General features: G+C 48.5%; 1 protein-coding gene across 1 annotated transcript in view; it reads left to right on the top strand.

Moving 5' to 3' along the window:
* The first annotated feature begins 14642 nt into the window (after positions 1-14642).
* Positions 14643-15502, top strand: part of PRDM6 (PR/SET domain 6) — a 125373-nt gene continuing 124513 nt past the window's right edge. Inside the window, exon 1 of the mRNA XM_049771391.1 lies at positions 14643-15093. Coding sequence (XP_049627348.1) covers positions 14643-15093 — 451 coding nt within the window. The remainder of the gene's footprint in view (positions 15094-15502) is intronic.

Genomic DNA, 15502 nt, shown 5'->3' with positions numbered 1-15502 from the left:
TGAACTCTGGACATCCAGAAGCGCCCTGCGAAGAAGCTGTGGCCGAGAAGCTGCAGCGGCTGTGGCAGTGGGACCTGCTTCCAAAGTGCCGCCCAAAGGGGAGAAAGGGCAGCTGTGATCAGCCAAGAGTGCCCGTCCTGCGGCAAAGAAGTGGAGGAGAAGCTCCCTGATCAGGCCAGAGGCGGCAGGGCAGCTCTCCGGACCTGCTTGAAGAAGGCTGAGACTTTCTGGCAGTGAAACCACGTGTTGAGAGCAGCGTGGGACAAGATCAGCATCTGGACATTTGGTTTTAGGTGAAGGAATTTCACAACTGGTGTTAGTAATGGGAAAAAATTAGGTAGGTAGTAGTGTAAAAGTTCTTTTGTTTTTTTTTAAAGGGGAGTAATACAGCTTAGCCCAATTGAAAAATCTAATTTATAACTGCCTGCATCTAACTTTGTTTTCAGGTATATTTCTTGATTTGAGTCATTTTCTTAATGATTTAAATGTGCTTTATTATTTTCCATAGTTAATGTTTCCAATGGTATAATATTTTACTGTGTATTTTGAGGTATTAGCCTGTTTTATAAAATGTATGCTCTGTATTTATGCTTTTGTGCTTGTGTGTAGGGAAGGTTAAAGGAACAAAAAGTTCCCCAAAATAGTTTAAAGGTATAGGAACAAAAAGAAGTTCCAGGATAGTACTTGGTAAAAAGCATTGAAAAAAGAAAAATTTTTTAAGTTACAGGTGTATGGTATATTTTGCAGAAATGTTATGTTTTTGAAAAGGGCTGGTATGTTAATTTTCACTTTATTATATTGTTGCTTTGGAAATATTACCTGCCTGTGGCTAAAGGCAGAGTCAGGATTACAAAAACTTCATTTACATTTCAGAGAAGGAGGAGATGTGACTCCACCCCGGATTTACATGTAACTACCTGCAAGATTCGTCCATTCCTGGGAGGGGTCTTGGAAAGGTTAGATAAGGCCTTTGACCGAAGGAATTAAGGACTTGGCCAGCATGGAGAGGTAACAGGAGGAGACATATGGGTAACACATGATCCAATTCTAAGGTATGATAAGGAACATTAAAACTAGCATGGTTCATTGTAAGCCTTCAACACTCAGAGCTTTAAAATCACAAATCTTGGATAGTCATAATTTCTTAAGCAGGCATGCTTTGAGCATTTCAAACTGAAGTTCCTTGGGGAAATTTTTCATAGAAAAACTCTCTCCTTGGGCTGGCGAGATAGTATGGAGATAAGGTGTTTGTCTTCCATGCAGAAGAATGGTGGTTTGAATCCCGGCATTCCATATGGTCCACGGAGCCTGCCAGGGGCAATTTCTGAGTGTAGAGCCAGGAGTAATCCCTGAGCACTGTCAACTATGACCCCCCCCCCACAAAAAGTAAAAAGAATAAAAAAAAAAAAGGAAAACTCTCTCATAATGTTTCCAGTGCCTTATTAAAAGAAACACTAATGGCTAATATTCTGTCTCAGATCTCTCCAATTTTGCCCACCATTGATTCAATTTGGGGGGCACACCTGGCGGCACTCAAAAGTTATTTCTGGCTCTGTACTCAGAAGTCATTCCTGGTGGGTTTTGGGGACCATATGGGATGCCAAAAATTGAACCCGGGTTGGCCTTGTGCAAGGCAAATGCCCTATTCATTGTGTTATCAATCCAGCCCCTGATTTAATTTTGATGGTAGGGAAAGACTCTGAACATTATATTCACATACATTACATTGGAACCCAAACAAAATATTGAAGATGAAGACTTTCAGTTCATAGAATTATTTAACTTCCTCCTTTCCTTTCCTTATAATAAGCAACATTATTTGTATATTATGAGATAACTTTGGCCTCTAATGTGTTTTGATTATCTCTTTGCTCCAGTGTAACAATGATCTGAAGAGACAGCATTCCAAGCCAAGTGATGATGTCTTTTGTCACACCTTACTTTTTTTTTTTTTGGTTTTTGGGCCACACCCAGCGATGCTCAGGGGTTACTCCTGGCTATGTGCTCAGAAGTTGCTCCTGGCTTGGGGGACCATATGGGACACCGGGGGATCGAACCGCGGTCCGTCCAAGGCTAGCGCAGGCAAGGCAGGCACCTTACCTCTAGTGCCACTGCCCGGCCACACCTTACATTTTTATCCTCCCCAATTAGTCTAAAGTTTGTGTCTAATTGTATTATTATCTGCCACCTCCAAGAAAGATAGCAGGGTGTAGGTCCTATTTTCCTGGCCTTCAAGAGAAGGAAGATATTAGAAGGTGGACAATTTATTATTATTTGTTCACTGAACAAATATCTGTGGAAGTCCTTTTGAATAGCTGGCACTGCTACCTGAGTTGATTATTTTATGCATGTGTCCAGGAACTTCATATTCCTAACTACCAATGAAGGGCTTACAATTTAGGGGTTAGGTCACATTTTTTCATTTACAATCAAAATAAGCGCAAAAAATGTTTGAACTTTCTCTATATACCCCAATGACTCCCAGGTGGGAACAATATAGTATGTATATTTGTCATTGGGTGGGAAGAATACTCTCTCAATCCCATCCCTCCAATGGCCTTAATGTCTCCTCAGAAACATCATGGAACCACAGCTCAGGGGTAGAGCACATGCTTTGCACGTATGAGTCCCCTAGTCCTATCTTCTCTACCCACAAATTTTCTCACTTTAAAGCAGGGGTCTCAAACTCATGGCCCGAGGGCCTTTTGTGGCCCTCCATACAACATTTTGTAGTCCTGCCCTAGAGGAATCTTTTTTTGTTTTGTTTTGTTTTAGTTGTTTGGATCACACCCCCCAATGTTCAAGGCTTACTACTGACTTTGCACTCAATGATCACCCCGACTTTGCCTCCTGCGGTCCCCAGGTAAGTTGAGTTTGAGACCCCTGTATGGGTCACAGCATTCCTTCACCAGCTAGTGGTTTTTGCTTCTTTGATGCTCTGTTTTATTTTCCTGGGGGACACCATTTTTTGCTTTCTTTTTCCAAAAATTGAACTGGTACAGAGTGGGAGGTTCCTTATCTTAGTCCACACTACCCAAGAGAAATGGTCTCATTGGTCAGCCAATCTCCCTGGGGCATGAGAGATGATGGGCAAGTTCACCTCACTAGGTGAACTTATTCAGGTCTGAATGGCTGCAATGAGATAGACTCTCCATTTTGTCAGATTAGCTGTGGCTGGTGCACTCTTTTCATGGGATATTCCTATAGGTTTCATTTTATCTATAAAATGACTTTGGAGGGGATATCTGGCCCCCTGCATATACACATTACCCACCCCCCACTGAGCCATGAAAATGGCAGGCACAAAGTTGCTGAGGGGCTGCACACAATTTTTCTAAGCCCAGGCATTCTATTCTTTCAGAGAAATGGAAAAGGCTTCTCTCTCTTTGTGTACTCTTGTTTCTTCTATCCATTTAGGCCCAGCACATCCCTATCTGCCCCAATACTACACTACTCAACAGTGGACTTCTCTTCTGAGGATCAAAGTGTACTTGTTGCTGCCCTACAAATTTGGGGATTGGGTGTATTCAATCACTGGAAATTTTCCAACCTTCACCAGAAGATGATATAGCTTCTGTTGTTGCCAAACTATACAGACCTCTTGAAAGCTATATCTTTGCAATGAGTATGATTGCTTTTCAGATTAATTAGGGCTTTACTAGGCTCAGCCAGATCCCAGCTTCTCTCTACTGTGTCAATTAGGTCTTATGATGTTTTTAGTTTAGATTTCTCCACACCATTATGACTCTCATCGGGTCTCATTTTGCATGTCACAGCTTCACTGTGGGTTGCGATATGATTGTATGAGTGGATTTTGCCAATCCACAAGCCCGTGCTGGCATTTTCTATTAAAAATAGAAGAAGGGGCCAGAGCAAAAGCACAGAGGTAAGGTGTGTGCCTTGTATGCAGCCAATGGGAGACCGATGCGTGTTTGATCTGGGCATTCCATATGGTCCCCCAAGCCTGCCAAGAGTGATTTCTGAGTGCAAAGCCAGGAATGACTCCTGAGCACAGCTGGGTGTGGCTCTCAAACCAAAAAGTAATGAATAAAAGTAAAATGAACCACACATTCTTACTTGTGCTAATAAAGTCTTCCTGGGAATTACTTGACTGTAGGTAGAATTTTTAAGAAATAATGGTGGTAGAGTTTTTATTGGTGATTACATTGAGAGGAAAGAATCTCTATTTTCCTTCCCTGTGGGAAGAACAGTTTATGAAGTTTCACCAAATCCAGTGGACTGTGTGAGGACTATGTGGTAGTGTCAGGAGCAATGATCTTCTTTAGAAAGGATTTAGGAATTATAAACATTATAATTAGAATTTAAAAATTATAAATATTACAAATTATAAATAGATATTAATAGGGTAAATAATTCCAGTGGAGTCATTTATACCTGAAAAGTAATGGGAATAAGGCTTGCCAATTGGATGGACAGATGTTAGTTGTTGACTTGCTCCAGAGGGAGAAGTTAAAGTGAGGAGTTTGCTCCTAGGAGATGCTTATGACAACTTTGAGAGGGCAGAGAAATATGGCCTCCGATTCTCCAGGAAATGGCTAGAAACCCAGCCTGGGGTTGTCAATGGCAATATCTCCTGCAGAAAGGGAGCTTAACTCTGAACAGACAAAATTTTTCTAGAGGAGGCAACACCATTGCCAGCATTTTTTCCTCCTCTTCTTAGTAATTCCAGGTTTTGCTCTGGAAAACCATTCTTTTCCTAACTCTATCTATGGAGTCTGGTTGGGGTTTAAAGAAAGATCTGGCAGGCAATATGCTCATTTTTTAGATTTATGGATTTAGGGAGAGCTGGGTCATACAGGTCACCCTGTGAAGACTCAATTTCAAAACTTTTGTTGGAACCATTGGAAGACAAATCATTGTCCATAGAGTGTGATTTAGAAGAATGAGATAAGCATGGAGCAGCCTAGGGAGCAATCCCATGATAAGAATTCTCTAGAGATTAAAGTTAAAGCAGAAGAAAGCAGAGATGAAGTGAGAGGCATACTTCACAGCATTGCTTGATCCATTTGGATCCATTTGTGCCAGAAACCCCACACCCTGGTTTTACATATGGGAGCCATCTAATCAGTTTTCCTTTTTAAGCTGCTACCATTAAATTTAAATTTTATCACTTACAATGGAAAATACAGCCCAGACCTTCTTCTTCTTTTTTTTTTTTTTTTTTTTTTTTGGTTTTTGGGTCACACCCGGCAGTGCTCAGGGGTTACTCCTGGCTCTATGCTCAGAAATTGTTCCTGGCAGGCTTGGGGGACCATATGGGATGCCGGGATTTGAACCACGGACCTTCTGCATGAAAGGCAAACGCCTTACCTCCAAGCTATCTCTCCGGCCCCAGCCCAGACCTTCTTAACCCCTTCTAAAACTCTAGGGACAAATCACAAGGTCCTTTCTCTTTACAAACACACATTTAGAAACTCATCAACTTGGTACTTCTTCCTCTTTGGCAGGAGAAGGGAGCACAAAGACCTCTAGACTTTTCACAAGTTGATAACTGAAAATGAGGTGGCAAGTAGAGCCAGTCACCATATCACATGCCAAGTGGCATTTGCCCGAATGAAATGAAACTTACCTGTGCAAGGAAAAACATCTTTTGAATATCCTTGCACTTAGAAAAATATTTTGGAAGTCTGTTGCAAAACAATCAGTGGAAATTTGTTCTCCCCATTCTCCCTACCATTGGCTCCCTACCATTAAGAAGAGGGTCCTGGGCCCGGAGAGATAGCACAGCGGTGTTTGCCTGGCAAGCAGCCAATCCAGGACCAAAGGTGGTTGGTTCGAATCCCGGTGTCCCATATGGTCCCCCGTGCCTGCCAGGAGCTATTTCTGAGCAGACAGCCAGGAGTAACCCCTGAGCACTGCCGGGTGTGGCCCAAAAAGCAAAAAAAAAAAAAAAAAAAAAAAAAAAAAAAAAGAAGAGGGTCCTGTCCAGAATTGTGCTCTAAATTTCCTCATCCACCAAGTGAAAACCATGATTAGTAATATTTTTCCATTTCAGCCTTTGGCTAATAGTCAGTCTTGTAGGTGACAGGGTGACACGAGTGACCGACTGATGGGGCACATTTACTAGAGTGTTCAGCTTTTGCTGCTGGCTCTTAAAAATTGATTTTGAGGAAACAATTGTGAGAAATGCTTCTGTTTGAAAATGTTCGCTTACAGAGCAAACACTTGACTTTGAAATCTATATTTAAACTATTAGTTTACTGCCAAATAAAATACTTCTCTACCCAAACATATGCTTCGATGGAAAAGTGCCTACCAGTGTAAATGGAAAAATGCCTGAAACATGATGGGTCACATGTCACAATATTTTAAACCATCAAGTTGCTAATGCCTGAATTTCCAAAAGGCCATTTTTCTAATCGATGTCCTAGTGTCACTTGTCATTTACAATATTATATAAAAATGGGCTAAGAATGTATTTATGATCATGTACAATGCTTTTTTTTTAGTTCAATTAAGAACTGGCAGCTCTGTCAATGAAAAAAATTCTTTTTTTGAATCATCAGAATCTTAACATTTTCCTGCAGTGTCTCTTTTTCTGTTTCGGGTAGGGATTAGCCGTAGTCTTCATGGATCTTTGGGAAATGTATCCGACTCTTCTGAGTAATTTTCTTATATAAATTTCACTTCAGAAGGGTCAGGAAAACAACTATTTAAAACCCTTTCACAGCTTTATTTCATAAGTTTCTCAGTGGTTTTTATTTCTATGTTTTGGCAGGGTTCTTTACTATTTAAAAATAGCAGGCCAGACACTCGGAGCTTCTACCATCCTGAGTCAGGAAACATCAATGCTAGATCACAGTCTGGGTGCAAGTTCTGCTCTGCTGATGATTTTCAACTTGAACCCACAACTATTTTATAATTTGTCTTCTGTGTGCGTTATCCATTCAAACCTTTTTAGGAAGGACATTTTTCTGTAAGCCTCTTTCTGAGTCTCTGGAATGACTGAGGGGCCCTGGAAAATGGAGTTCCAGAGTTTGGTTGGCCATCATCCTGGCATGCAGTATTATTGGAGATATGGGGTGATGTTGGGGTAGTGACTCTGTTTATTCAGATAGTTCTGCTGTCCTCAGATTGTTTCTTCATGTTCTTTCTCCCCACCTTCTTGATGGGTAATCTTGTAGGTTTGCCTAGTATTGGAAGCTTTGTTCCATTATGTTTTAGTCTTCAGTTATGGCATCCCCTTCCTAACTTTTTGTTGTTGTTGTTTGTTTGTTTTGGGCCACACCTGGTGATGCTCAGAGGTTACCCTTGTCTATGCGCTCAGAAATTGCTCCTGGGTTGGGGAACCAAATGGGACGATGAAGGATAGAACCACGGTCGGGCAAGGCAGACGCCTTACCGCTTGCGCCACTGCTCTGGTCCCCCTTCCTAACTCTTAAGCCACTTTCTGGCTGAAGTTCCTGGAATTTGGAGAGAGAGTTGGGTCACTGAGAGAGTTTTCCATTGAGACATCACTGGAGGCCAGACCCTGACATTGACATGCTCATGGCTTGCCCCACAGCAGCTTGTATTGTATATCTCCATTAATATAAAGGCAAGATCTGTAACAACAAGGAAACTGAGAAGAGGTTCTTCTTACATTCAAATTATTATTTATTTTATTTTATTTTTAAAAATTTTATTTGGGGTGGGGATGGAGCAATAATACAGCAGGAAGGACATTTGCCTTACAAATGACAGACCACGGTTTTATCCCTGGCATCCCGTACGGTTTCATAAGCCCTGCCATGAGTAATTTCTGACTACAGAGCCAGGAGTAATCCTTGAGCATTGCTGAGTGTGGCCCAAAATCAAAAAAGTTTATTGAAAATTCTGTGATTTATAATATTGATAGGGCTTTATACAATGCTTATAGAGAGAAATATTTTTACTGAAATAAAATAAATTCAAGTAATAGCATCAACAAAATAAAACCTTAGCATCATCATGGTGGATCTCAAACAAATAAATAAAAATACAAGACCCCAAACAAAACCAAGTATTAGTATCATCCTCTGCCCCTTAGCTCATGTAGATGAAAGACTGATGCTAATCTATCCAGGCGACTAATATACTGAGGGATCTTACAGGGCCCAGGTTTGTTTTAATGTATAGAAGAGTCCCTGGACTGTTTGGGTGAGAAAACCCTAGGTGTCCCTCTCTTATGGGCTAATTGAAAGTGATCTCAGTTCCTACAGACTGTTGCCAGGCTCTCATAAGCCCATCCTCTTCTAGAACCACCAACTTTCAGCATAGTAAGCAACTGTAGCTTCTGCTCTTGATTGTACACAGATGTCCTGTCATGTGCTGGCCTCATCTTGATCTTAAAGTAAGGCCTATGAATTTCCCATAATTCAGGTTATGATCTGGCAAAGGCTGCGACAGAAACAGGTAGTATTTGCTAGACGAGCTTCAAAGGAGATTGTAGCAAAGTTTCCTACCTACCAAGAGTCTCTTGGTAGGCGGGAGGTGCTATGAGTTAGAATGCACAACTGTTTATGCATATATGAGTTTATTTGAATTTTGAGGGAGGGATGTCTGGGCCACATCTGGTGACACTCAGGGATCATTTCTGGTGGTGCTCAGGGTGGTATCAAGGATCAAACTAGGTCAGCCACAGGCCAGGCAAGTGCATCCACCTCTGGTACTTCACACTCTGTCTCAGATCGTGTTGATAATTTTAACCACGCTCACCTAATTCTACAGGGGGAGAGGGGGAACAAATACTCAATTTCTGATGAAAGTGTAGACAGGAAGCAAATACCCTGGCCTCTGAAAGGACAGTCCTCTGCCTAATTTTCTTTGCTTGACAAGACTTCACAAAACCAAAAATGTTTTTACAAGACTGTTTTGAATGGGGCAGGAGGTAGGACATGCGCCTTGCACGCGGCCTTCCCAAGTTTGATCCCCAGCATTCCACATGTTTCCCGCACTGCCTGCCAGGAGTGATTTCTGAGCTCAGAGCCAGCAGTGATCCCTGAGCAATGCTGAGCATGGCCTAAAAACCAAAAACCAAAAGACATTTTCACTCATTGCCTATTCATGAAAATTTTCAGGAGTCCGAGCCACCCAGATAGGTTTTCAACTCACGTGACTTTGGTGAAGAGAACTCCCCAGTTTCCTTGCAGAGAAAAAGGATATATTTAGAGGGCTTCCTGGGAGAATCAGTTGGCCCTGGGGAATGGACTGGAGAGCCTTTCACCTCAGGGTCAGGGGGTCAAATCCAAATCAGGCCTGGGGTGGGCTGGGAAGCATTGTTTGAGTGACAGCTGCTGGTGAATGGGGTGAATGCACCGGAGGGAGGGTTTGGCTGCATTTCAAGTGAAGGGAACAGGTGCCATCTGCAGTGAGCCTGGCCGAGGATGAAAGACAATGGTCAGAAATGAGTTGGGCTTGACCTGGCAAAGCATGGGAACCCACCTCCTGAGCACTTGTGAGAGGGGAGGGAGCCAGGGGGACAACATGTGTTTAACACCACAGTTGAGGCAGAATCAGGAAGCCCATGTTGGAGCAGATGCTCCCGAAGCTGTCTTCTGCCTGCTAGCTGTGGATGATGTTTCTGTCCCTAAACGAGGACAGATGTGTGAAGGTGCCAGGGCATTACTGAGCATACTAAGTGACGATTCAACTAAAGAGGAGTATTCTCCTTCTTAATGTCCCTCCTACACAGATCAGTCCGTGGAATTTGGGAGATGGGGTGACTGGTGGATACACCAGGACAGAATGGGGTCTCTGATTTCCAGAAGCAGGGCGTAAAAAGCTATGGTAGCAATACTCCTTTGAACATGAAACAAATTGAATCCCAGAAAAGACCATCCCAGGTCAGGCTTGAGTCACCAGTAGGAATAGCAGCCCATTGCAGCTAGTAGAGGAGAATGATAGTGGAAGGTTTAGAAGTTGTCCCAGATAGTCAAAAACAAAGGGAGAAGGGAGCCAAGTATGGCCAAGGATTGCCAGAGAGAACTGCCCTCAAACAGATAAATAATTCCTAGTCCAAGACCTGAGGAAAGTGGTTTTTTTTTTTTTAAGACTCCTCAGGGCATTAACACCTGGCCTATAGATTAGTGTCTGTCCAGAATGCACCTCTAGGCACAGAAGTGCCATTTTTTTCTGCCTTTAGTTTATACTCAAATGCCACTGTAAGAGTGTAGCAAGGCCCTACTCCCTGCATTTTAAATAGCAGCACAGCCCAGAGCTGCATTCTTTTTGTCCTCTGATTCTGTGCTGCTCTTCCTGGCACTTGTTACCATCTGACAAGTATTTACTGTATACTTCCTGTTTCCACCTCCCTATAATATTAGTTTCCTGAGGATCTGGACATTGGGGTTTGTTTTTGCCTTCCTGCCAGAATAGTCTCTGCGCATTCCTTTCTAGAGTTTCCTACTTGTGGGCTGTATGTACCTTTAGGACTGGCAGATCCTTGAGCCTCTGGGCTAGTCTCAAAGCCTTGCATTTGGGGAGTAGAACTATCTCTCCAGAGATATTCCCCTTTTGCAGTATTACAACCCCCCCCCCCCAAACTCAGGGCAAAAACAATCGGGCTTTCTGAAAGGTGTGAAGGAGCAGATGTGAAAAGGGAACAGGATTCTAGAGAACCTTTTGCTATTCTGATGCTCCATTTCCAGCCAGCCACTTCTGGAGGGCGATCTAAAAGGACCATTTCAAACTCTAAACAGGAATTTATCCCCAGGCCTTGTCCAACCTCCCCCCCCAGGTCCCCCCCCCCCCAGGTCCCCACCCCCAACCCTCCCTCGCTTTTCACCTGCAATCCAACCTCCACTCCCCCCCCTCCATTTCCCAGGAAAATAAATCTCCTGGAGGAGGCCAGGAGAGTGGGGCTCAGAGAACCCTTCTGAATAAATGTCTATATTAATGAATTATTAACTCAGCCACCCGTGACCTTAAGCCTAGAAGCAGGAGCGCCGAGGGCAGAGGAGCGCGGCTGAATCCTTTATTGGAGTCCTGTCAAAGGCAGCCGACCATTTGTTCCCTGCCTCTATCAGGAAAAAATAATTCACATGGAAGGCAAACTTTTAAGTGGTGTCAAACTGTACCAGAGAGGGGCTCTCCCGGATGGAAGCCCATCTTCTTGTCCAGTTGTTTCCGGGCTTCCCCTCCCGCTTTCCTCTCCCTGCAAAAGATACCACGGGCATCTTGAGAATAATTTTCGGGGCAAAAAAAATTACTGGAGAAAATGATGAATTTGGATAGTTAATTTATCGATCCCGGCTCTTCTTTCCACTTGTTTTATTTTAGAGGTCATTAATCAATGAAGAAAAACACCACCGTGTCCCCCCGTTCTGCATCTAATATACTCATCGTCCTTATTTATACCTCTGCAACAAATTCCCAGCAAATATTCACCCATCGATTTGGGAGCGATGGATTTTCATAAAGGTTTTGATCGGCTTCCTAAGTGGTCGAAGTGAGATTTGTTTCAGAGGTCGCCTTCTAAAAGAATGGCGACAGAAGCTGGATTTGAGGGCGCAGGGTCTCTCGGGTCAGCTGGAGGGTGCCCAGTTTCTATAGCTGCCTGCTCCCCCGGGAAGTGCTGGGGTGGTTCCTATAGCCTGGAGCTGGGGGACCTAAGTGAAACCAGAGATGATGGGGGCGGCCCCCAGAACAGCCCTAATGCCTAGGTTAACAACTCCAACCCCCAACCTCCAACTGGGGGCAGCTGCAGTGGGGTCCCCCTTTCTGGACCCCACTGGGGGAAGCTCTCGGATGGGAAGCCGGTTTCGTCCACAGGGAAATTCGTTTCTACGGCCTCTGGACTTGAGTCATCCCGGGGGGGGCATTCACCTAGGACCCTGGAGCCTTTGGGCTTTGAGGGGCATCTTAAGCAAATCCGGGTCGCCGCACCTCTATGAGGATGGGGCTCCACTAACTTCCAGTCGCTGCTTCTCCCCTTACCCTGAGGAAACGAGGGGACCCAGACTCTCCCAGGGTCCAACTCTGACCCCAAAGGGCTGATGTTTCACTAGAGAAGACCTGACCGAGGCCAGCTCTGGGCGCCTTTCCTTATCGACCTGCTCAACATCTGCCTCCTCCGCTCATTAGCGCCTGAATGTGGGCGACCCGCCTGAGCCTGCCCATCTCTGGGTTCCCCTCTGTTCGGGATAATGCCTTCTCTGCCCGGCGAACTGGGAACTGGAGGCCCCTGAAGGTGCCCAGATGCCCAGGCACATCCAAGGCTCCGAGGAGTCGATGATCGAATTAGAGTGGTGCCTTCAAACCCCAGACTGTGGCTACGGGAGGGCTGCAGGAGGACTTGGAGCTAGCGAGCGAGCTAGCGAGCAAGGAAAACGCTCCAGTGGTTTTGCAAGTCTTTTTGGCGGGCAGGGTTAAGGTGGTCCCTTGAAGGAGGGGGAACAGACCTGGCTATCTAAGGCTTGAAAGTCGCTAAGGAGCAAAATCAAGACGGTGTGTACGTGTGTGTGTGTGTGGGGGGGGGGAATGATTCCAGGTCTCTCTCCAATCCCCTTCTCTTTGCACGGAAGCCCCCAAAGTGTGAGCAAGCTCTAGTGCTCCTTTGGGAGTGGACAGTCAGTCACCAGAGACGAGGCGGCCTTTCCCAGGGGCAGTTGAACGAAGAGGGGATGGACCGTCCCACCTCTTCTCCCACCACCAGAGCAAAGACAAGCTTCGGGGAACGGGCCCGTGCGCTTCCCCTCCTGGTGGTTCTGGCCGGACACTTGGGACCCGTCGATCACTCCAGGATGACACGACTGATGGGTCTTGTCACGACCCCACCAGTCAAAACGTTTTTAGTCCAACCAGTTCCTAGGAGGCATCCGGCGGGAGACCAGGGCTAAACCTAAACAGAGTTTCCCAGGCTCCGTGGGCGAAGCGAGTGGCGGGAAGGCAAAAAAAAAAAAAAAACAAGCCTTCACCCACACCGAAAAGACTCATTAATTGTTCCGAGTGGAGTGGTGGGTGCTAAATAAGCTGGTCTATGTGGATAGGGAGGACAAATATCAGCTCTTTCTTTGGAGGTGTGGACGGAGTTCTGCGCTGGCTGGGAGAGTCCTGGGCAGCGCCTTTTCAGAAGACGGGTCTGCACCCTCCAGCGCTGCAAATGAGTGTCTGGGTGTGGGTGTCTATGTCTGGACAAGAAGCCATTCAAAGACTCTGAGACGATGGCCTCGGCCCAGGGCGCCTCGACAGGGCGGGACAGTACACCCACCTAGAAAATCAGTGACTCTGCCTTGGTGAGACCGTGCGTGAGCCTTAGGGCAGCCCAAAGGCAAATCCATCTCTTGCTTCCAGAGAAGGGCAGCACCACCGGAGGAAGCTCCGGATACTTGCCTCCGGGTGTCGGCAAGAAAGGGGAGGGGACAGCAAGACACGTCCAGCCCAGTGGCCCTGCTTGACTTTCTCCTGGAAACAGCCTCCCTTTGGAGACTCGTCTCACCTCCAGCTCCGTCGTGCCTGCCTCTCCCAGCACCTTAATAGAGAGCTTTCACTCCCCCACTCCTTGATCGCTTCTTCCCCAAGACAGAAATTTCTATTAGGAGTCCAGCCCGAAGGTGGAACTTGTCCGGGACCAAGAAGAACTTCTGGGGGAGGAAGGGAAACCCAAACCCAAACCTTCGGAGTCAGAGTCCAGCAAAATCCCAGCAAACCCGCCCCAGGACGTGGGTCCATGGGCCGTAGGGGCCCGTCGCGAACACGGGAGGGAGCGCGTGCGGAGGAGATGCCTTCTTGGTCCTGTTTGGATGCCGCTTCCCGGGATGAGGGGCACGAAGCTGGCACCTAGAAAAGACACAGGAGGGGCAGAAAGAGACAAACGCACTAACCGGAGACGTGTCACAGACACACACACACACAGACACACACACACACACACACACACACAGAGGGGCAGAGGCGGTGTCTGGTCTCGGGTGGATCATGGATCAAGGAGTTGCAACTTCCTTTTCCCCTCTTGCCCTCCCCTTAGTTCTTCGGGACCGACTCGTGCCAATCGCTCGCTCGCTCCCCCATCGCACACACACGCGCGCGCACACACACACACACACACACACACACACACACACACACACACACACACACTCAGACACACACGCACGCGTCTCCTGCTGGCGTCAAAACCCACGTGTCCAGGCGGGAGGCTGCCAGAGCGTGGAGCCGCGGAGCCCGGACACGGAGGCGGCCAAGCCGATCGAGCCCGGCCGAGCCCAGCCCGGCCCAGCCCGGCCCGGCTGCCCACGGCGGCTCGGCTCGCGGGGGCCCGCTCCTCCCTCGGCCCGCCCGGGGCGGGTGGCCCGCGGGGAAAGTGGCGCGCGGCGGGGTCCCGGGAGCATGTAGCGCCTCCGGGGCGCACGCCCGCCCGCCCGCGGCCCGGGGGGTTCTGGTGAGCAAGCGGGGGGCCGGGACCCCGAGGGGCGCGGGGGCAGGAGGTGCCCCGGCCGGGAGGCGGGGCGCGCGGGGCCAGGCGGGCCCGCCTCCTCCTGGCGCCGGAGGCCGGGCGGCCCGGGCGCTGCGCCACTCGGGCGCGGGGCGGCTCGGGCGGGCGCGGGGCTGCGTCCCGGGCCGGCGTGTGCGGGGACCCGCGGGCGCGCGCGGCTCCGGAGCCAACTTTGCGCGCGGGACTCACGCGCCCTCTCCTCCGCCCTCCCGCAGCCTGAGCGCCGGACATGCTGAAGCCCGGCGACCCCGGCGGCTCGGCCTTCCTCAAGGTGGACCCTGCCTACCTGCAGCACTGGCAGCAGCTCTTCCCGCACGCCGGGGGCGGCCCGCTCAAAGGCGGCGGCGGCGGCGGCGGCGGCACCGCGGGGTCCCTGGGCGCGCCGCCGCCGCCGCCCCCCGAGCGCCCCGAGCCCTCGCCCGACAGCCTGCGCCCGCGGCCCGCCTCGCTCGCCGCCGCCCCGGCCGCCGCCGCCGCCGCCGCCGCCCTGGCCGGGCTGTCGGCGCTGCCCGTGTTCGCGCCCCTGGCCGAGCCGCCGCCGCCGCCGCCCCCCGAGCCGGGCCCCGCCAAGGCCGCCCCGCGCTTCCGCTGCAGCGCCGAGGAGCTGGACTATTACCTGTACGGCCAGCAGCGCATGGAGATCATCCCGCTGCACCCGCACGCCAGCGACCCCAACAACCGTACGTAGCCCGGACGGGCCCCGCGCGCGCCCCGCAAGGCCGGACGGACGCGCGGACGGACGGAAGGAAGGACGTCGAGCGCGGGCGGCCGGGGGACCGGGCGGCCGGCGGGGCTGCCGCGGAGATCCCCCACCCGGCGCTCCTCCAGGCTCCCCAAGTGGCCTTCGCGAAGGAAGGAAGGGAGGAAGGAAGGGAGGAAGGAAGGAAGGGAGGAAGGAAGGAAGGGAGGAAGGAAGGAAGGAAGGAAGGAAGGAAGGAAGGGAGGAAGGAAGGAAGGAAGGAAGGAAGGAAGGAAGGAAAGGAGGAAGGAAGGAAGGAAGGGAGGAAGGGAGGAAGGAAAGGAGGGAGGAAGGAAGGAAGGGAGGAAGGAAAGAAGGAAGAAAAGAAGGAAGGAAGGAAAGAAGGAAGG

Source organism: Suncus etruscus, chromosome 4 (assembly GCF_024139225.1).
Source record: "Suncus etruscus isolate mSunEtr1 chromosome 4, mSunEtr1.pri.cur, whole genome shotgun sequence".
NCBI lineage: Eukaryota > Metazoa > Chordata > Mammalia > Eulipotyphla > Soricidae > Suncus > Suncus etruscus.
The sequence above is the reverse complement of the archived record's forward strand: the minus strand, read 5'-3'. Positions and strand labels throughout refer to the sequence as shown.